Source organism: Heloderma suspectum, chromosome 1 (genome assembly GCF_057233095.1).
Source record: "Heloderma suspectum isolate Gila_16-S chromosome 1, 16-S_ref, whole genome shotgun sequence".
Taxonomy (NCBI): Eukaryota; Metazoa; Chordata; class Lepidosauria; order Squamata; family Helodermatidae; genus Heloderma; species Heloderma suspectum.
The window spans coordinates 343,240,571-343,263,796 of NC_139458.1; the positions used below are offsets into that span (position 1 = coordinate 343,240,571).

Below are 23,226 nucleotides of genomic sequence, written 5' to 3' on the forward strand. Positions count from 1 at the left end.
TGGTACTCCCATCACTTTAAGAATTTGCCAGAGTTTGTTGTGATCCACACAATCAAAGGCTTTAGCGTAGTCAATGAAGCAGAAATAGACGTTTTTCTGGAATTCTCTTGCTTTCTCCATGATCCAGCGAATGTTGGCGATTTGATCTCTAGTTCCTCTGCCTCTTCAAAACCCAGCTTGTACTTCCGGTAGTTCTCAGTTCGCATACTGCTGAAGCCTAGCTTGTAGGATTTTGAGCATCACCTTGCTGGCATGTGAAATGAGCGCAATGGTGCGGTAGTTTGAACACTCTTTGGCGTTGCCCTTCTTTGGAATTGGAATGTAAACTGACCTTTTCCAGTCTTGCGGCCATTGTTGAGTGTTCCAAATTTGTTGGCATATTGAATGCAGCACTTTAACAGCATCATCTTTTAGGATTTTAAATAGCTCAGCTGGAATACTGTTATCTCCACTAGCTTTGTTGTTAATGATTATATGCATATTTTATGTAGATTTGTGTCCTATGGGCCTGAGCCCCAAATCTCTTAGGCACAATCTTATGCATGTTTAGACAGAAAAAATGTCTGGGGAATGCTGGGAGTTGTAGGACATTTTTTCCCTTCTAAACATGCATAGGATTGTGCCTTAAGTGCCTACCAAAGCCCCTGTTCACCACTTTGTTTAAAATCCTGAACTGCACGTGATTTAACAGTAGTTTTGTACTGAGGAATTTAAAGGTATGCACAAGAAGGATTGCTTATAAAATAGGTTTTTTGGAAGAAAGGCGGGGACATTCATTAATTGAATTAGAAGTTCAAAACCATGAGTATGAGTACTGCAGGGGGGGAAATCTAATTAACCCTCTTCAGTTTGCATAAGGTATGTAACCTAGTGGCTAAAAAACTGAGCTGTTGGACTGGAAATCACTGGTTTTTGAATCTCACTTCTGACATAAATTTATTAGATGACCATAGGTAGCCATTTTCCCTTAGCTTCAGCTCAATATCTGCAGTACAAGGGTATTACCATACTGACAGTTTCTATTTTCATCCCCTTTTCTAATGATCCCCATGGAATTTGCCTCCCCCCCCCTTTTTTTTTTTTTACTGTTGGTGTTCTTGTTTTCAGTTACCTATCTACCCTGAACCCAAGTTCTCTTTTTTTTGTTAGTCATCTCCAGTTCGCACTCTATCAGTGTATATGTGAAGTTAGGATTTTTTGCCCCAATTTGAATCACTTTACACTTATTTACTTTGGCCCCCATTTACCAATTTGTTGCCCATTCACCCAGTTTGAAAAGATCCTTTTGGAGCTCTTTCTAGTCCACTTGGGTTTTCACCATGCTCAGTCATTTGGTATCCTTCACAATGTGGGTCACTTCACTGTCTATTTCTAACTCCATATCATTTATGAAGAGGTTAAGTATCACTGATCCCTATACAATTTCTTGGGGGGTCCCTCTTCTTCTCTCCTCTGCAAGAACTATTCATTTACGCCTAGGCTTCCGTTCTAGTTGTTTAACCAGCTACTCACCCACAAGAGAACCCATCCTCTTATCCCATTGCTGCTATTTTATTCAAGGCCTTTTGGTGAAGTACTTTGTCAAATGCTTTTTGGAAGTCCCAAGTATATAATGCTCTGGTGAAAGCATTTTGAGCACTTGAGAGCACTGTTCAAATGTTAAGTATTGTTACAGGCAAAAGCAAACCCCCACCCCCACCCCTACAAGTTTTCCTACAAATTCTTGTACATTCAGTATTTATGATGTTTGCCTTAGTATAATGTGCTTTGTTTAGGAACTTTTTTAAAACAATACCTCTGCATCTTTTTAATGCAAAAATAGTAAAAGGTTGTATCTCGAAATAATAAGACCATATCTCATTATATCTCATTATAATCTAGTATATCTGGCACAAAAATTCTTCACTGATTGCTATATATAGATTTTAGTAGGTTTTTTCCCAGTCCCAAAAAGTACAGAAATAACAAGTAGTACTAAAGTCACGTGAGTCACAGCCAAATTATGCTGTTATTGGTTTTGGTCTTTTTTTAGTTAATGGTTGTCTGGCAAAATGTAGTCACAATTATCGTTGCATTTGTATGCATTGATGTCATGTAATATTGTTTTTCTTCTTGCTTCATTAAAAAAATAAGCATCTTCCTTGTTGTTGTGCTAAGAAACTAAATAAACATCAGATGAAGCTTGTATAGAGATTTAGGAGGCTTAAAAAAAATAAAATGCTAATCTGAGTGATGTAATTTTGTGGCTTTCAATGATTGCATACTGGCTTCAAAGCAATGCAATCTGTCTTTAGCATCTTACTTCAGCCTGTAAAAAAGCAGTTTCATTGGTGTTTGGTTGCTAAAGATCCAGATCAAAGCTTTTTATAAAGGCACGACTGAATGATCATACACGAATACCATCATATGTGGACGTTTGACACAGACCCAGAAAACACGAGATGCAAAGTGGATAACCTTTTTACTGCATCGGCTTCTGCGTTTTCTTCCACTCTGACGTGGCAGGCAGGGAGTATCAGGTACAGTTTACCTTAGTAAGGAAGTGGACTCACCACCAACACAGCTCCAAATTACATACAAACAGCAGAGTCAGTAGTTGTAGTTACGATGACTCTGATCTGCCATTTTGATTCTATGGATTTTATGTGTATTTGGCATATACCTGATAACTGACCAAGGTTTTGTTCATGTGTACACTGCATATTGTCACCCTGCTTATTTAACTTATATGCAGAGTACATCATGAGAAACGCTGGGTTGGATGAATCACAGGTCGGAATTAAGATTGCTGGGAGAATTATCAACAACCTCCGATATGCAGATGATACCACCCTAATGGCAGAAAGCGAAGAGGATCTAAAGAGCCTCTTGTTGAGGGTGAAAGAGGAGAGTGCAATAGCTGGTTTGAAACTCAACATTAAAAAAACTAAGATCATGGCATCTGGCCCTATCACTTCCTGGCATCTAGAAGGGGTAGAAATGGAAGCAGTGACAGATTTTACTTTCTTGGGTTCCAAGATCACCGCAGACGGTGACTGTAGCCATGAAATTAAAAGACGCTTGCTCCTTGGGAGGAAAGCTATGGCAAACCTAGACAGCATAGTAAGAAGCAGAGACATCACCTTGCCGACAAAGGTCCGTCTAATCAAAGCTATGGTTTTCCCAGTAGTAATGTATGGCTGTGAGAGCTGGACTATAAGGAAGGCTGAGTGCCGAAGAATTGATGCTTTTGAACTGTGGTGCTGGAGAAGACTTTTACGAGTCCCCTGGACTGCAAGGAGGTCAAATCAGTCCATCCTAAAGGAAATCAACCCTGAGTGCTCATTGGAAGGACAGATACTGAAGCTGAAGCTCCAATATTTTGGCCACCTAATGCGAAGAGAAAACTCTCTGGAAAAGACCCTGATGCTGGGAAAGACTGAAGGCAAAAGGAGAAGGGGACGGCAGAGGATGAGATGGCTAGATAGCATCACCGATGCAATGTATATGAACTCGAGCACGCTCCGGGAGAGAGCGGAGGACAGGAAGGCCTGGCGTGCTATGGTCCATGGGGTCACGAAGAGTCGGACACGACTGAACAACAACAACGAGCAAACAGAGCGAGTGAACAGGGGGAGCAAACAGGAGTTGGCCAGGGGAGTTGCAGTGGTTGAAGAGACAAAGGAGACAAAGGAGACAGAGGCTAAGAGGTAAGTGGGTTGCAGGAAGCCCAGGGCGCTGCCCTTTATCCTTCTGACTGGCTGTGAGCTCACCAGGAGCTTCTGAGAGCTCCAACTGAATTGGAGGGGTGTGGCCTGAGTACTCCCAGCAGCTGACTGGGCGGGAAGCTTCAGTCTGTTTCCCGCCTCCCAGCTGAGCAGAGCAGAGCAGAGCAAGCTGCTCCAGCTGGTCCAGGGACTACAGAAGCAGGCAAGCTCCCAGAGAGCGAGCAAACAGAGCGAGCGAACAGGGGGAGCAAACAGGAGTTGGCCAGGGGAGTTGCAGTGGTTGAAGAGACAAAGGAGACAAAGGAGACAGAGGCTAAGAGGTAAGTGGGTTGCAGGAAGCCCAGGGCGCTGCCCTTTATCCTTCTGACTGGCTGTGAGCTCACCAGGAGCTTCTGAGAGCTCCAACTGAATTGGAGGGGTGTGGCCTGAGTACTCCCAGCAGCTGACTGGGCGGGAAGCTTCAGTCTGTTTCCCGCCTCCCAGCTGAGCAGAGCAGAGCAGAGCAAGCTGCTCCAGCTGGTCCAGGGACTACAGAAGCAGGCAAGCTCCCAGAGAGCGAGCGAACAGAGTGAGCAGACAGGGGGAGCAAACAGGAGTTGGCCAGGGGAGTTCGGCAGGGGAGGTCAAGGGGGAGGCCCCTAACATTTTTTTTTATTTATTTATTTTTTACTAACTTTTTTCATTTATTTGTCTTGTAACACACACTTCCACACCAGTGGGACTCTGCTTTTAACCTCTACTGAGTAGAGGAGCAGGCACAGGCTAGTCTAGAACAATCACAAAGCTAGACACAAAAAGGGAAAAGAGGCTATGGAAGGACAAGACTCTCCAGTGGTGGTGACCTGCAAGGTGTGTGCAATGTTTGTTTTCTTGCCTGAGAACAACATGGCCTACACCTGCAACAAGTGCAAGTTGATCACGCTGCTGGAGGAAAAAGTAAGTGGACTGGAGCGGCGACTGTCAACCCTCCGGGGAATAAGAGAACACGAAGAGTTCTTGGACAGAATGGGGGAACTACAGCAACAAAGGGCAGACCAGAAGCTTGAAGAGCAACAGCAAGATGAGGCAGTGGGAAATGCTGAGGTGAAGAAAAATGGAGTAGAGGATACTCCTTGGAAAACGGTGACAGTTAGGAGAAGAAGAACTAGACGCCACTCTGCACCAGTGGAAGCGGTGGAGCTGTGGAACCGATTCCAGGTACTTGCAGATGAGACTGGAGGACAGCCTGCAGAGGAAGAATCACAGGGGAACCTGCATGAGAGTGAGCAAGAGGCTAAAGGTCAGTCAAACAGAGGCGATGAAACCCAGGCCTACAAGAAGAAGAAGAGAAGAGTGGTAGTAGTGGGAGACTCCTTGCTGCGTGGGATCGAGACCCAAGTATGTCGCGAAGACCCGTGGACTCGCCAGGTATGTTGTCTCCCGGGAGGACAGATTAGAGACGTGACTGAAAGGTTGCCTGCACTCATAAAGCCCACTGACAGGTATCCCTTTCTTCTCATCCATGTGGGAACAAATGATACCGCCAAGCGGAGCTACGAAGAGATCACGTCAGACTTTGAAGCTTTGGGAAGGAAACTCAAGAACTTTGGGGCCCAGATAGTTTTCTCATCCATCCTTCCAGTAGTTAGAAGAGGGATAGAAAGGGAACGAAAAATACTCTGGGTGAATGACTGGCTACGAAGGTGGTGCCGACGAGAGAGATTTGGATTCTGGGACCACGGGCTATACTTCCTGGAAGATGGGCTGTTGGCTAGGGATGGGTTGCACCTCACAAAGGCTGGGAAGAATGTGTTTGGCCACAGCATGAAGAACTTCATCAGGAGGGCTTTAAACTGAATCCTACGGGGAAGGGAGATGTAATGTTGGGGGTAACAATGGACGTAGGCGCATGCACTGCAATGGAGAGAACAGCTCTGATAGCGCCCAATAATAGTCTTCAGACACAGGTAGGAAGAAAGCCAGACTATGAAGCACATGGTCTTCGATGTCTATATACTAATGCCCAGAGTATGGGAAACAAACAGAACGAACTTGAACTCTTAATACAGGAGGGAAATTATGACTTGATAGGTATAACTGAGACTTGGTGGGATGACTCTCATGACTGGAATACAGCAGTTGAAGGATATAACTTGTTCAAAAAGAACAGGAGGAACAGAAAGGGAGGCGGGGTTGCACTGTATGTGAAAAATACATATCTCTGCACAGAAATACAGGAGGAGGAGCTTGGTAGCCCCATCGAGAGCATCTGGGTTGAAATAAATGGAGCAAAGAATAAAAGGAACCTGGTGGTCGGAGTCTACTACCGGCCACCCAATCAAGGAGAAGACAAGGATGAAACTTTTGAAAAGCAAATAGCCAATTTTTTAAGGAAGCATGATGTAGTAGTAATGGGGGACTTCAATTTCCCCGATATTTGTTGGGAGACAAATTCTGCAAAACATGGCCCCTCCAGGAAATTCCTGACTTGTGTGGCGGATAACTTCCTCCTACAGAAAGTAGAGGAAGGAACTAGAGGATCGGCTATCCTTGACTTGATCCTAACCAACAGAGATGACTTAGTGGATAAAGTAGCAGTTACAGGAACTCTGGGGGAAAGCGACCATGTTGTACTTGAGTTCTTGGTTCTAAGGGAAGCAAAAGCCGAGTGTACTCAAACGCGTACCCTGGATTTTAGGAAAGCTGATTTTCATAAACTCAGAACAATGATCAGTAAGGTCCCATGGCAAGCAATGCTAGCGAGAAAAGGAGTCCAAGATGGGTGGGAACTTTTAAAAAAGGAAATTCTCAAGGCACAATCACAAACAATTCCAACAAGAAGAAAAGGTGGAAGACAACAGAAGAAGCCAATGTGGCTTCACAAAAAGCTTAGGGATGACCTGAAAACAAAAAAGGACACATATAGGAAGTGGAAAGAAGGCCAAGTAACAAAGGAAGAGTACAGGCAGGTAGCACAGAATTGCAGGGATGGCGTCAGGAAGGCTAAAGCGGAGAACGAGGTGAGGTTAGCGAGGGATGCTAAAAACAACAAAAAGGCTTTCTTCAGCTACGTGCATAGTAAAAGGCAGAGGAAAGAAATGGTTGTTCAGCTATTAAATAAGGATGGCAAAATGATAACAGAGGACAAAGAAAAGGCAGAGGTGCTCAATTCCTACTTTGGCTCAGTCTTCTCCCAAAAGAGGGTCTATGACCCCCCTGGCAAAGGCGAAGTACAGGCTGAAGGGGCAGGATTGCAGCTTGAGATCGACAGGCATATGGTCAAGGAACACCTCATTACTTTGAATGAGTTCAAATCTCCAGGGCCAGATGAACTGCATCCTAGAGTCATAAAGGAACTGGCAGAAGAACTCTCAGAACCGCTGTCTATTCTCTTTGAGAAATCATGGAGGACAGGGGAAGTGCCAGATGACTGGAGGAGGGCTAACGTTGTCCCTATCTTCAAAAAGGGTAAAAAGGAGGAACCTGGGAACTACAGACCAGTCAGTCTGACATCAATCCCTGGGAAAATTCTGGAGCAGATCATAAAGCAATCCATCTGGAAGCACCTTGACAACAATGCCGTGATTACTCGAAGCCAACATGGATTTGTCAAAAACAAGTCCTGCCAGACAAATCTGATCTCATTTTTTGATCAAGTCACCTCCCTTGTAGACTGTGGGAATGCTGTAGACATCATATACCTCGACTTCAGCAAAGCTTTCGACAAAGTGCCCCATGATATCCTGATGAGCAAACTAGCTCGAAGTGGGCTAGATGAAACAACGATCCGGTGGATCCACAGTTGGCTACAGAATCGGACTCAAAGAGTGCTTATCAATGGGACCTTCTCAAGCTGGGGAGAGGTAACGAGTGGGGTACCGCAGGGCTCAGTCCTGGGCCCAGTGCTCTTCAACATTTTTATTAATGACTTGGAGGAGGAGGTGCAGGGAATGCTGATCAAATTTGCAGATGACACAAAATTGGGAGGGATAGCTAATACTTTGGAAGACAGAAACAAAATTCAAAGTGATCTGGATAGACTGGAGTGCTGGGCAGAAAACAACAGAATGGCATTTAATAGGGACAAATGCCAAGTTCTGCACCTAGGAAAAAGAAACCAAATGCACAGTTACAAGATGGGGGATAAGTGGCTCAACCACACGACGAGCGAGAAGGATCTTGGAATTGTCGTCGATCACAAGCTGAATATGAGCCAACAATGTGATGTGGCTGCAAAAAAGGCAAATGCTATTTTGGGCTGCATTCATAGAAGCATCGCTTCCAAATCCCGGGAAGTACTAGTTCCCCTCTACTCAGCACTGGTTAGGCCTCATCTGGAGTACTGTGTCCAGTTCTGGGCACCACACTTTAAGAAGGATGCAGACAAGCTGGAGAGGGTTCAAAGGAGGGCAACAAAGATGATCAGGGGACTGGAAACAAAGCCCTATGAAGAGAGACTGAAAGAACTGGGCATGTTTAGCCTTGAGAAGAGAAGACTGAGGGGAGATATGATAGCACTCTTCAAGTACTTGAAAGGTTGTCACAGAGAAGAAGGCCAGGATCTCTTCTTGATCATCCCAGAGTGCAGGACACGGAATAATGGGCTCAAGTTACAGGAAGCCAGATTCCGACTGAACATCAGGAAAAACTTCCTGAGTGTCAGAGCAATACGGCAATGGAACCAATTACCTGGGGAGGTGGTGGGCTCTCCCACACTGGAGGCCTTCAAGACGAGGCTGGACAGCCATTTGTCAGGGATGCTCTGACTTGGATTCCTGCATTGAGCAGGGGGTTGGACTCGATGGCCTTGTAGGCCCCTTCCAACCCTACTATTCTATGATTCTATGATATGATTCTATAAGCAAAAAAGGGTAGTGAACCTTGTATGGGGAGTGGCCTCTCGGAAAGGGATAACAGCAGAGTGAGCAGTAGTCTGCTGTGGCTGCTTACCAGGGAGACGGGAGAAAATGCAGGAGACTAGAAGCAAGGATAGTTACAGTGGGCAGTTCAGGGAAAGGGAGGAGAAGTTGTGAGGGTTTGAGGAAAGGGGAAATATAAGAGCATGCAACATTATTAAGTCATTTGTCCTATTGCTTGTTCACACAAAGATCCTGATCTTTTTATCCCTAAAGTAAATCTTGTCCCTGTTGTTTTAAAAAGTCCAGTGTAGTATTTTTATCCAGAATCCAGATTGGGAGGGTTGAACACCCCAAGATAATATTTTACACAAGATAAGGTATTTCAGGAGAAGTAATTCAGGAGGACATGCTTTCTCTCTGTACTGTTCAAACCTGTTTTAATTAACAGGAGTATATAATGCTCTCTTTTTTCCTATCCCCAGAAGGATCATAATTACGATTGGTTTATATGTTGCGGCAGCCTAGTAGCTACCTGGCAGGAACTCCACACAGCTGCCGTAATGTGTGTTAGTCAGGAATTCCCAAACTGTTTGCCAGGCACACTAGAGTGCATTGGAAGAAATGCTTGCGTGTGTCACAGGGACTGATTGATTGATTGATTGATTGACTGACAGCTCCTGTGGCCTAAGGTTCCCCCCACCCCCAGGAGTCAGCCCACTGTTTCTCCATGATTCATTGTGCTGTCATTGCGTCCTGGAGCCTCCACAGAAGGGCAGATAATTCTACCTCTTCTCTGCATTAGGCAGTGGAGGCTGGTAGCTCCGATTTCAGTGGGGCTGTGAATCCATTCCGGGTTTCAGTCAGAACCAGCCAGAACTCTAAAGGAGCTATCAAAGGGGCTGAACCCTATCCCCAAAATAGGTTCTGTACCTTGGATAGCTCCTTCAGACTTCTGGCTGGTTCTGACTGAAACCGAGAATGGATTCACAGCCCCACCAAAATGAGAGCCACCAGCCTCCACTGGCATAAAGTATGATTGGAACATTCAGTTCTGCTATAAAGATGCAGCCAACTGACCTCCTCTTGGAAGAGGCTGCCTGTTGCATCTCTGTATCATGACTCAGGGACTGCCTTTCAGTCAGGTGGCATGCCTAGAACAGGGACTTGAGTAGAAACACTGTGGGAGGCTTCCTCTGAAAGCTGGTGATTCTTACTCTTACACAGTTTAAAAGCAAACTTGTAGAACCTATTGCATGATTTTAGAGATTCCTTTCTCAGAGACCTCCCCCACAACACCTCATCCTGATTAATCTGCTTAAATCTGTGTCCAGATTTATACAGTTTAACGGTGCTCCTGGCCCAGCCAGGATATTTTCCTTTCCATTGGAACCAGTGGGAGGGAAATTTTAAAAAACAATATCTGCCAGGAGAGTAAAAGTAGTTTGCAGAGCTTGGGAAATGGTGGATCGTCCGGCATATAACAGCCCCCAGAACCACTTGGGATTACTCCATTAAACTGTAATCCCCACTTACCTGGGACTAAGCCACATTGAACTAAGTGGGACCTACTTCTGAGTAGACAGGTATAGGATTGTCATAACTGTTATTCTTTTATCTTGGGCATACATGCCCATGTGAATGGATTCTAACCTGCAGTAGTGATCTAAAGAGTATGGATTCAGGTTGGTGGCTGTTTTGGATTTATTATTGTGGAGTATAAGGATGTGATCATGTGTCTGTCATATTACAAAATCTGTAGCATGAGTGCATAGTCAAGACCACCTACACTAAATTAATTACTCAAACATATGTGTTCATCATGCTTTGTACATATAATCATAGTAGTAAAAAGGAACTATCGTTTGTAAAAGTTAGATTGAATGCCTAGAATCTAAACTAACTTTAGGTCTGTATGTGGAACAATTTCAGTCTCTTTCCTGCACTCTGGCTAGCCAATAAAAATATTGTGAAATCATCTAAGGTGTTTTATAAATGAATATAGCACTAAGCTTTCCCTATTGTAAACTACTTATGTTTCAATATTCAGTATAGCAAAATATTTGTATTTGTGTGATTTGATAACTAAAGAATGTTTTCTCCACTGAGTATATTTATTTTTTTATCTGTGAATAAAATAGGAAGTCATCTTAGTTTATTGGATTTTTTTCAACAGGATAGTCTTCAGTTACTCAGGACTGTTCAGCAAACTCTGCCTAATATCATGAAATATTCTGCATAGCTCAAAAGTATGCATTGTATAGCACTTAGAAAAGTTGATCCAATAATATGATTCACAGTCTTTATGCTTTTTTCTTCATTATCAATCTTCATGCAGGACTAAGATCTCTGATAAGTCAAAGACTAAAATGAACTGGAATATGAGATAATCTGGAATATGGGGCATAGTTTCACACAGCTGTCTATTCAAGATTACTTAAGGAGCAATCCTATCTAGATAGGTGGCTGCCTCCAAACTCAGAGGTGATCACCTATCCAAAGCAAGGCAGGAGAAGCACGGGGGGGGGGGGATCGTGCCTCTCCTGCCCTGCTTTTTCTGCTAGACAGCCATTTTCAGCTGTCTAGCCACGGGGGCGGGGGGAGCGGGAGAGGAGGCTGCTGTACGACACATAGGACGTGTCATACATGTAGATCTGCTCTCCCCGCCCCAGAACACCCCCAACCCCGACCCTTTTCAGCTGCTCCACACTCCTCTTCTGAGCGCAGAGGACAGGGCTTCTCCACACTGCCTCTGAGGCAGCACGGTCTAGCCACTGTCTAGCAGCCATAGGATTGCTCCCTCCATGTGGAATTTTTATCACATAACAATTTTTGACTTGACATGATAGGTAGGAAGGCAAATGGATGAATTTTCCTGCCTTCTTTACCCTCTGTGTGCATGGCCCCTAACTAAGGAAAGCAAAAATTTGACTGGTTCTTTCCGAACTCACACTTCTCAAACCAATCCATGAACCAAAATAGTTATATACTTTGATCATGGCATTTTACTGAATTTTGCAGTGCTACTTCCCAGTAAAAAAAATGCACACAAAAATGTGTATAGTAAAGGAAAGGCCATACAAAAATGGATATATTCTTGAAGATGTACAAAAATGCATTACAGTAGGGGACATTGCTTGCATAAAATGTGTATATTAGCCAAATTGCATATAAAAAAATGTGTATTAGGAGAAATGCACATGAAAATGGGCATGAATTTTTGTGCAGACTTTTAAAAAAATTGCAATGTGATATGGAAATAGATGAGAAGAACTTAAGCTGGAAAAAATGAGAAACTGAATGAAACCAAAACTGACAGATTCATCCAACCCTACCCATGTATGTATTGATATAAATAAAAAGTACTCTTAACAGAAAGTGGTGCAGTGTTTAACAAAATTATGTACATTTACTACTAACTCCCTTTTTTTAAGAGCTTCACAAAAATATTCTTCCCAAAACCTTGTGAGACAGGAAACGTGTGAAACAGGAATTGGTTTGTTTACCCCTATACGCTGCCCTACACCTGGTACACCTAGGGAACTTCTCAAACTAAAAGCTTGTCCTGAACTGGTTCCAAAATCCTACTCTCCTGACACTCACTCACCTCCCCACACCCCTTCTGTTACCTACTCAGAAATGAAAGATAGAATCCAGGTTTTTATAACAACTTGAAACTTTTTGCTAGGTTCTGATACCTTGCAGAGTGAGTGCTGTTATAAATAATGAATCACAAATCTGCAGCTTAATACCACTGAGAAGACCACAGTGCGGCCAAATGTTCCACTTACTGTACATACAGAGCAAAGCAATTCTATATTTGGATTTTTATAAATATTCACTCAAATTAAAATCAAATCATCTCTATCCTGCCTGCTGTTATCAACAGTATAACCTGAATGACTCCTTGCTGCATTTTGTTTTCAAGGAAAAGTTGCTTCCAGGATCCCTGGTAATTTCCATTACCATTTCTGTCTTCCTCTCTTCTAGAGAACTAGCTTCAGGAAGCAACCATTATTATGTGATGCAAGTTTTCATTAATTTCCTTTCATGTGGAGACAATGGAATGTATAGTAATCACGCTTCATATAAGTACATTTCAAGTCTTCCAGACACTTCACAGCTCCGTAATAAAGGCCAACATTATTATCCCAATATTGCTGATGAGGGGCAGTTTGCCTTGATGCAGCTAGTGAGTTAGGGTGCAATCCTATGGCCGCTAGTCAGCAGCTAGACGGCCATAGGATAGGTCAGTTCTCAAGGAACCGACATCCACCCCCTCACTTGCTGCCTCGTAAGCAGCACAGAATGGCCCCATGCTTGGAAGAGGAGCATGGAGCAGTGAGAACGGGGAGTTCCGGGGGGCGTTCCGGGGTGGGGAGGCAGAAGTGACAGTCTGATGTTTCCTATGCATCATCTGGCTTCCCTTCCACACTCCGACCTTCCGCAGCTAGACAGCCGAAATGGGCTGTCTAGTTGTGAATGCAGGGTGGCTAAAGCGCAGAGGGGACGATCCCCTCCGTGCTTCTCCTGCCCTGCATTGGATAGGCAGTTGCCGCCAAGTTCGGAGGCAGCCGCCTATCCTGATAGGATTGCGCCCTTAGTGACTGAACTGAGATTTGAATCAGACATTAAGGGAACAATCCTGTCTAGATAGGCGGCCACCTCCAAACTCAGAGGCGACTGCTTATCCAAAACAGGGCAGGAGAAGCACGGAGGGGATTGTTCCCTCCATGCTTCTCCTGCCCTGCTTTTTCAGCTAGACAGTTGATTGCAGCTGTCTAGCAGTGGCAAGACGGAGCGGGGAAAGAGGCTGCTGTCTGACACATAGGATGTGTCATACAGGCAGTTATGCCCTCCCCGCCCCAGAACGCCCCCAGCCATGCCCCTTTCTGGCCGCTCTATGCTCCTCTTGCAAGCATGGAGGACAGGGCTGTTCCATGCTGCCTCTGAGGCAGCGCAGAAGTGCGAGGAGATCGGTTCTCCGGGAACCAACCTCAGAACATGGCCTCCAAGGTCAGTTCCCAGAAAACAGCATATCCTATGGCCGCCTAGCCTCTGTCTAGTGGCCATAGGATTGCTCTCTAAGGCTCACTTTAAAAAAAAATTAATATGCCCACTGAAGTGCAAACCCATTTCACAGTATATCCGACCATGGATGTGGCTAGTAGCAATTTAGCTGCTGGGAAAAACAATAGTGGGATAGAAAGAAAAAAGGGGAAACTCTTATAAACACAGGAATAATCTGACTAGGAACATTTGCAAGAAAAATAATCAAAATGGGATGTTTATACATTTTCTGGGTGAAATCTTATTAAATTGTTCCACTGAGCAAAAGTGAAAAGAGTTATAAAATCAGGATTATCCCTTCATGCTGGTCAGAGCCCTCAAGTTTGCTCTGCTTTCTACATCATACACTGCATTTGCTCCATGCACTACCTTTACCTGCTGTTGCTTTTAATGTTGCTTCTTGACATTCTCTTCCTTCAAGATGTTAATTGTTTGGTGAGTGCTTCCATCGTTCTTACCTTTGTTGTGTGCATATCTGTGAAAGCCCAGCACATAGGCTATCAGAGAATTGTGTTACTAACTTGCCAGTGATTTATGCACCTGTCTGCCATCTTGCCCTTCCTTAGTCGGTCAAACAGGTTTGTAGGACATATCTCAAGCTAAGCCAAATTGGCAGCCATAAATTTCCATCTCTGCTGTCTCTAGCAGCAGTAGGTATCCGGTCGTTCTGGCATCCTTGAGCCATCTGCTCCAGGTTGTATCTCTTCCACATGCCTCTTTTAACACACAGCGTATTAGTGTGGCGTGGGGAAAATAGATGAGGTTGATTAGGGCAAGTAAAATATGAATTGCATTGTGTGTGTCAGCCTTTGGCATTATATTCTTAAAGCAATATGAGAAATAGTGGCAACCTTTAGTTATGATTACATAATGTTTGCATTATAATATTTTCTCGGCTATTGCTTAACATTATGTAAGGGTACTGTTCTTCATTAAGGACGAGATCCTATGCATGTTTAGACAGGAAAAAGTCTAAGCATGCATAGTCATGCTGGGAGTTGTAGGACTTCTTTCTGTCTAAACATGCATGGAATCGGCTGTCTAGCCGCAAATGCAGGGAGACTGAAGCATGGATAGGTGGTTGCCTCAGAGTTCAGAGGTGGCCACCTATCTCCATAGGATTGTGCTCTGAACTCTGAGGCAACCGCCTATCCAATTCAGGGCAGGAGCAGCACAGAGGGGATTGTCCCCTCTGTGCTTCAGCCTCCCTGCATTTGCGGCTAGACAGCCGATTTCGGCTGTCCAGATGAGGGAAGGCGGAGCGGGGTGAGAGGCTGCTGGACAACACATAGGATGCGTCGTACTGGCATTTCCACCTTCCCCACCCCAGAACACCCCGTTTTCGCTGCTCCATGCTCCTCCGAGCGTGGGGCCATTCCGAGCTGTCTGTGAGGCAGTGCGGGGGGGGGGGGGGTCAGTTCCAGAAACCAGCATGCCCTATGGCTGTCTAGCCACCGACTAGCAGCCATAGGATTGCTCCCTCTGTGCATTGTCCTAATTTGTTTCTTAAACATAAATGTGCATTACTCTTATGATCTATTTTTGCTAAATTAGGGGAAATGTGTCCAGATCATTTTATACGCTCTTGATTTAGCACAGGGGTCAAAAGACAATCTCAGAATGGAACACTGTTTGTTGTGGAAGTTGACCTTTGTAGAAACTATTCCTTTTGTTTATAGCAAGCATAGAGGAGTGAAAGGGAAGCACTCCTTTTATTTTATTTCTCAATGCAAATGCTAAGTTTTTAAGGGGATTATTTGCAAATAGGAAACATCTCCTGCAAACTGAGTCAGGCCTAGAGGAAGGCCTTATGCAGTTTGTGGCTTGCTAAAGTTACTCAGTTTACAATCCTATGCAGGTTTACACAGAAAAAAGTTCTATACTTCCCAGCGTTCCCTGGACAGCTGGCTGAGAAATACTAGGAATTGTAGAACTTTTTTCTGTCTAAACATGCATAGGATTGCACCCTTAGTTAAGGAACACTCCCATGTCTCTGTGATAAACCAAATTATAAAATTATCTGTGCTTTAGATCTGGGTTAGCAATCCAGGACTTAAAGTAGCTGCTTGAACCCTGATTTTAGGGTCTGGCATGCAAACAAAAATGGTGTAGTAAACTATCTAGTAGTCTGGTCCTTGTTCATTGTTACTTTGTACCGGGAATGGGCAACTTGCAGCTTCCATCAGCCCTAGCCAGTATCAATCAATCAATCAATCAATTTTATTACAGTCATAGACCAGCAAGGCCCTAGTTGGTATAGCCAATGGTGAGATATGATGTGAGTTGTAGACCAAAACTTCTGGAGGGCCACAAGTTGCCCACCCTTGACCTAAACCTATAATCAAAGCAATGAAAAACCTACCTTTGTAGACCACCTTAAAGGGTCTGAAATAATGGAAAATATACGTGTAAAAATGTACTGAATTGAAGACCATGGATGAGACCCAACATTGCATGAGCAAACTTCCAACCCTCCAGAGCCGATCTGGGGAGCAGGGTCACAGTGAGTTGGGTGGGGAGAGGAAATTGGCCTCCACCCCATTTCTCTGACAGAAGCCATTCCATCAGTGGGAGGGGCTAACTGGATACACCCCTATGTCTGGAATAAGAAATGTTGTGTAGCTAGAAAATTGCCATTATTGCATTGTATCTCATTTGTTCACCAATTAGTCTGCTCTTGTTTTTACTTTGTGATATGAGTTCCCACCATAAGTATAATGGCTGCGGTCTTGAACTTCCCCTCCTTCCCTGGTCCCTGGGCTCCCTCTGCCAGCCATAGTAGACAGAGCTTTGACAACATACGGCCTTTCATTTCCCATAGTTGTTAATGGGAAGCTCTGCTGGACTGCAGCCACTGTCTGCTAAACATACCACTGCTTTGCTACCATTCTACATGGGCATTCATCCATGAGAACCTCTGTGAGTCATTGTCACATTCCTTTCTACCTTGATGGCTTGTGCATCTGAAGAGATTCTTTGCTATGTTCCCTATTTTCTGTCCTTTAAAAGAACATGGATGTGTAGGGTTGACCTGCCAAAATGCTTCCCTAGTCCCAGGAGCCTATTTGGGCATACCATCCAGGAATGCATGTGAGGGTGTAGGCAGCCATGGTGGCATAGAGCCATTCCTGGGCATTTAAGAGGAGCAACTGCTTGGCCCAACCATCTGTGTATCGTAAGGGCCTGAAAGATGAGGTCATGTGGGAAACTGGTGTAGCTGAGCTCAAAGGAATGTGAGATCAAACAGCAGCCAAACCAGGATTATTGCTATGTACAGTCATCTGCACCTGTGGGTCTGTGGAGGTGGAGATTTGTGAGGCCATTGAACAGACTCAGCAGTTCAAACACAAACTTTACAGGAATTCTCTTTTATTTCCTTTCTTCTCCCTCACCTCTGCCAGCCAGCAGTCATCTTGCCCATGTGTATTTAATCTTTAGGAAACCTGAAAAACTTGTTCAAAGAAGTAATTTGAGGTTCACAACTAATGACCAACCACTGATTAATACTGTGCATAATACAAATTCTGATGGCTTGGGGCAGGGAGCAGAAGTTCTACTGTCGCCTCACATTGCTTTCTACTATGTCTCCCTTGCTGATTACCACAGGCTGATGATCCCATTCCTCTATGGTCTCCATCATGTTCATTTCCATAGAATGAAAGCTGTGGCTTGCCACATGCATAAACAAAAATGTACTGTCCTCAATCCACCTTCTGGTGATTTTTGGTTGCTGTGTTTTATTCACAGACCACATTACTATAAAATCAACCTCAAGTAGCTGTTTCTGGCCTAAACTCTGGGAAGTTTTAAGAAGAGGAAACCCAATGTTTATTAAAATAATGATTAGATTGACAATCTAGAACCATAGTGTTGGAAGGCTCAAGCAGTGTCTCAAATCCTAAACCAGGGGCACTAATTTCTCAATCTCTACACCCTGTGTCAGCTGGTCAGACAAGGAAATGGTAGGTACTTGATTCAGGACGATGCTGCATCTGGAGACCAAGAAGTAGATTTGTTGAGTCAGTAAGTCAGACTCCGACAACATGCCTCTTCTTCCTTTGATGGTGAACCTGAAGTATGGATAATTTTTTTAAAGTACTAATAGACCCGCATGCCCCAGTGGATAGAATGTCAGGTTTGTACTTGAGGAAACCCAGCCCTCACATATATGCTTGGCTACGCTCCTTAGGCAGCCTTGGGCAAGTCACTGCCTTCCAGCTAAACTCACTGACTTGTAATTGGACCAAATGAAATCAGCTAATGACAGGGGGTTTACCAAGAGACGAAGGGAAGTGTAAATGATGCTTTCGGTGCATTTATGAATGTTTTCTAATGAAGGAAAGCGGATTGGAGAGCTTACATGTAGTACTAAATGCTTGAGTGACAGGGAGCAAGTGCAGAGGCTTGTGAAAAGGGTTAATATAGTGAGTAGACAGTAAAATTATTTTATTAGCATTCTGAATGTATTGAAGAGGGGAAATGTCAACAGGGAAGTTTAGCAAAGAGGAAGCCACAGCAGTCTCACCAAAGGTGCCTTGAATATGGACAAGTGGTTTAATAGTAAGTACAGAGTAAGGCTTCAGTTCTGCCCTGTTCTGCCCACAAACATCAGGCATTTGCTAATTTTCATGCTGTCTTGCAGTCCTTTCTTGCTGTTCTTATTTAGCAATGGTGGCTGTTGCCAGTGCAACAGCTTTAAGGTTACTGTATCAGTACCCTTTCATAGGTTGGTCTGCATAGGTTCTTGCACTCAGTTCTACAAGCCCTTCTGTTAAGCAGACTTGGGGGGGGGGTGTTTTGCTAGGGGCAGTATTGTCATAATAAAACATTCCTGTGCCCATGTAGCAGCTGTATTGAATCTCTTTCAGCCCGAGGGGAAATTCCATTCCAGTGAAGCTCTTGGAGAACCACTCTCCAGTGGTGTGCGGGGCTAAAGAAAAAGCGGAGGCGCCAAAATACGAGCATACTTTAACTTAAAGCTCTTACAGCCAGTAATGTAAGAGCCAAACTATACATTACGCTAATCAGGGAGCATGTAGCTGAGCCTGCGTGGCCCCAATTCAGTTTGGGACTACTGGGCACTGGAAGCAGAGGATTAAACCTTCTCCCCTCGAATGTAGGAGGCCAGCTAGGTTGGGGAAGGCCATTTCCGTCTTGTTTTTCCCTGGGGGAGGCCTCCGCCAGGCTCCCCAGGTTTGCTTCCTGCCTTGTGGTGGGAGGCAGCTTCTCCAAACCCTCGCACTGCAGAAAAGAGCAAAGAAAGAAAGACAATCCCTTCTTGGAAGAAAGGAAGAGGACTGAGGACAGGGCAGGGCAGAGGCGACCTCTCCACCAGGCGCACAGATCGACAGGTTGCAAAGGGCCCCGGAACCGGTCTTCCTGCCTGCTCATAGGCACCATGGAAGCCCTAACTACCTCTCCTCCCCTCACTGTCACACAGGTGCGACAGGGAGTGCCTAGGCGTGGACTCCTTCCCACCGCGGGTGCCGGAAGCTTCAGTGAGTCCTTCTGCAGCAAGGAGGGGTGCGGAACATGCGTTCGCAGAATCACTGAAGAGCCTGCCGCCGCGGCGGCTCCAGGAGCACCAGAGCAGCACAAACAATCCGTGAGGCCCTGAGGTTCCCCCCACACATCTCACCTGTCAGCGCAGAGCAAACGGGGATGCAGTATGGAGAGAAGGAGGGCAGTGGCAGTGTTAAGACCCAGTAAGGCCTTCCCCCTCCTCCTCCTTCCTCGCAGCCACATACAGTCAGGGCCAAAAATATTGGAACAAGGATAATTGATTTGGCAGTTGGCCTCTGTACACCACCACATTGAAGTTGAAAGGAAACACACCCAGATGGGAGCGAAGTCAGGACTTTCAGCTGTAATTCAAGGGGTTTGACAAAAGTGGGGCACTAACCATTTAGGAAGTACAGCCAGTGGCATACACACACACCCATCATTGGTGGCTCATAAGTAATGGAACGAATGGCTGACAAGCAGCTGCATGGCCAGGTGTGGCCTGTTTCATGGGTTTGTTGTTGTTCAGTCGTGTCCGACTCTTCGTGACCCCATGGACCATAGCACGCCAGGCCTTCCTGTCCTCCGCTCTCTCCCGGAGCATGCTCAAGTTCATATTCGTTGCATCTGTGATGCTATCTACCCATCTCATCCTCTGCCGTCCCCTTCTCCTTTTGCCTTCAGTCTTTCCCAGCATCAGGGTCTTTTCCAGAGAGTTTTCTCTTCGCATTAGTTGGCCAAAATATTTGAGCTTCAGCTTCAGTATCTGTCCTTCCAATGAGCACTCAGGGTTGATTTCCTTTAGGATTGACTGATTGGACCTCCTTGCAGTCCAGGGGACTCGTAAGAGTCTTCTCCAGCACCACAGTTCGAAAGCATCAATTCTTCGGCGCTCAGCCTTCCTTATAGTCCAGCTCTCACAGCCATACATTACTACTGGGAAAACCATAGCTTTGATTAGACGGACCTTTGTCGGCAAGGTGATGTCTCTGCTTCTTACTATGCTGTCTAGGTTTGCCATAGCTTTCCTCCCAAGGAGCAAGCGCCAAAACAGTTACCTTGTTCCAATATTTCTGGCCCTGACTGTAGGCCCGGAAGGGCTGGCCTAAGGCCTCGTTACCCATCCGCTCAGGCCTTGGGAGGCCAAGCCTGTTTTCCTCTAGGAACGTACAGACTGTGTAAAATCTGCTCTGTCTGTGTTTCACAGATTGTCGGGCACCTTTTGTTCTGTCATCCACCCACAGACAGATGCGAATATTTGTTTTTCGTCATGCAGAAAAACACGGAAATAATTACGTAAATATTCATATAAGTATTTACGTAAGTATTTATATAATTTACCTCAATAAGTAACATTTAGTGTATTGTCCCCCATTCCATTCAACCTTTCCTCAGCAGAAATTTATGTATTTTCCTACAGATTTATATGTGTAAATTTCAGGAAAGTAAAAAAATCATCCGAAAGTCCACAGACTCCTCGCGGCCTGAGGGGGTTGCTCCGGAGTGGATTCCACAGGTTGGATTCTTAGAAATCCGAGCTCATTTTAATCCATCTTGAATTTCTCCAGCATCCCTACTTTCCTAAGAGGAAGCACTGAGGGGGAAGGATTCAGGGATGGCCTCACCCAGCCCATCACGATCCCTGGCGCAGGGGTACCCCCAGGGAAGCGGAGTTGGTGGTTCCCCTTCCGCTAGAGCCAGCAAACGGCCCAGCCCAGAGGGGCAGTTTTTTCCCTCCTCTTCTGAAGCCTCGGTGTTGGCAGAGGCTCATGAGACTTACTCCAAATAAGGGCCATCAAGAAGGTTCCAGAGGAAGAGAGGGGGCAGGAAATTTTCTCCACATTCTTCCCAGTCCCAAAGAACGGGGAGGCCAGACCCATCATGGACTAGAAGAGAGTGAATCGCTGTCTGAGAAAACAAAAGTTCTGGATGGAACTGAAATGGCATCCATATTAGCAATAAAGAATCCCATCTCTTTGGGAGAAGGAAATACATCCATTCTCTTGATTTTGTGACCTACACCAGATTAAACCTTGTTTGAGATGGGATTAAGTACTGTGTGAATGGTGATAGATTGGATAATTAGCTGTCACAGAGCTGGACCAGAAGTTATTCTTTCTCATAATGAATCTAGGTGTCATCCTGTTAGAGCAATGTAACTATGGTAAAAACATACAGGAATTTTGGTCAAAAGGTATTTTTATACTTAATTCTGTGGTTACTCTTGTTACCGTTTTTAGATCTCAACCCCTATTACATGATGGGGAAAGGATAGACTTCCCATGATTGCAGTGTATAAAAACTTCTCAGCCATGAGCTCAGCACTGCACTATGTTCCACTTGATCAGATTCAGTAACATCCTCTAATCTTCAAACGTTCTCTCTGCTTACTTCACTGCTGCTTTCCTTGAGGCAAGCTCGTGGGGTAGGGTCGAGGGAGAGACTAGTTAATTCGAAATGGTGGTGTTGAGCCTGGAGCTTTTCTCTTTTGATGTCCTCAGGTGTTCCCAAGGACTTCTGGGGTTGTTTGAGCTCCTTCTCAAAATGCCTTCCTGTCCTGTTGGCACCAGTTACCTGTTCAAAGAGCGGTTATGCAGCTGCTTAGTTACACATGGTGATCAAAAACCTTTAAAATCGTACCATCGTAGCTGCATAGTCTCTATTCAGTATTGGAGGGGAGAAGAGTCATCAGTTCAATCTCAGAAGTTTGAGAATCCAATAATCACCTGAGAACTTTTGGCTTTGTTTTTTTAATTATTGCTCTGCTGTACAGCCATGTTTGTCCCCTGCATGGAATTAAAAGCCTGTGGCCTTAGCAGTGTTCTTTTTCATATGAAACAAGTAATTATAGACAAAGGTATTAAACTCCTTTTGGAGCCGCAGATATCAAAGGCCTAGTTTGTAAGCAGTCTGAAAAACTGACCTAAGAACTCACTTATACCACCAGGGACATCTGCCCAGTCCATAATGAGGGCTAATTCTCATGTTCACTTCCTTGTTTTTATCTAATTCATTTCTGCCCCACATTTGGTGTTTACCAGGCAAATCAGGCAGATTACAAAATAAATAATTAAATGCTAAAGTAAAGTATTGCAACACCTTAAAATCAGTTTTGGCAATTAAATCACCATGAAATTAACAATAAACCCATAGAACCAGCATAGAGCTAAAACCTGCCAAAACCCACTGCTTGCACAAGCTTTCTGTAATAAACAAAAATTAAATACATTGCTGGAAGGCCAGCAATATATTTAATAGAGCAGTTTTTCTCTGTTAAAGGACTTCCCACACACAGAGGCACAAGGCCACGTGTGTCATTAATGATAACAAATGTGTCATTAATGTGTCATTGATGATAAGGCACAAGCAAAAACAGTAAAACGGCTAGATTTTGTTGGTGTGTTACTGGAGGCATGTTGCCATTGAAATGCATGCAAATTTGCACCTCTCTGCATAGTAGAGTCAGAATCTGAGCCACAAAAGCCCTATCATCATCATCATCATCATCATTAATGCAGCTGGAGATAAACGGCTTTCATGTTTGGATCTTCCCTTAAATTCAAGAGCTGTTTTGTGATGGTTGGGAATCTGAGCCACCTTTGGACTACATTCTTCTCCTCAACTGCACTCACAGTGCCAAGGTGATCGTCATTGTTGATGGTGTCTTAGGAAGGCATTTGACTAAAGCCTTTGCAAATGTCTCCCAAGCGTCTCATATTATGAGGAATGTTAAACCTTTGGCAAAGTCCTTTGCTTTCTAAATGCTAAAGGGGCTGAGATATAGAAACAGACTAAATTGTTCTCAGTGGGCTTTAAAGCTAGTGGAAACCCAGTAAAGCACAGATGGGTGTGTACCAAGAACACCAGGGAGCAGGGCCAGTAATCCCTACCATTGGAGGAGATTAGAACAGATGATTCAACTACTGAAGCTAAAGGGGTTTGGCCTGGAAAGAGACTGGATGGAACATCACCTTGGGAATCATATATATGCCGTTCCTCGCTGCTTGGAAGAAGAGCAGGATCTTCCTATCTAAAACAGTTATTCCCAACATTTATTTACTAAGTACAGTTATATCCCAGTTTCTTCCATCATGGAACTGTCGGCGATGTAC

General features: G+C 44.6%; 1 protein-coding gene across 11 annotated transcripts in view; it reads left to right on the forward strand.

Annotated features, from left to right (window-relative positions):
• AIG1 (androgen induced 1) overlaps positions 1 to 23,226 on the forward strand; it is a 141,475-nt gene that overhangs the window by 78,186 nt on the left and 40,063 nt on the right. For 2 of the 11 annotated variants that reach the window (XR_014786720.1, XR_014786719.1), the window contains exon 4: positions 19,053 to 19,217. The exons of 7 other annotated variants lie outside the window; for them this stretch is intronic. Coding sequence is in view for 1 of the 4 variants with exons in the window: in XM_084827737.1 (XP_084683863.1) it covers positions 19,053 to 19,229 (177 nt within the window). In the remaining 3 variants the exon portion in view is untranslated. Of the gene's footprint in view, positions 1 to 19,052; positions 21,102 to 23,226 lie in introns of those variants that run through there. 2 more of the 11 variants (XR_014786721.1, XM_084827737.1) reach the window with 2 other exon arrangements.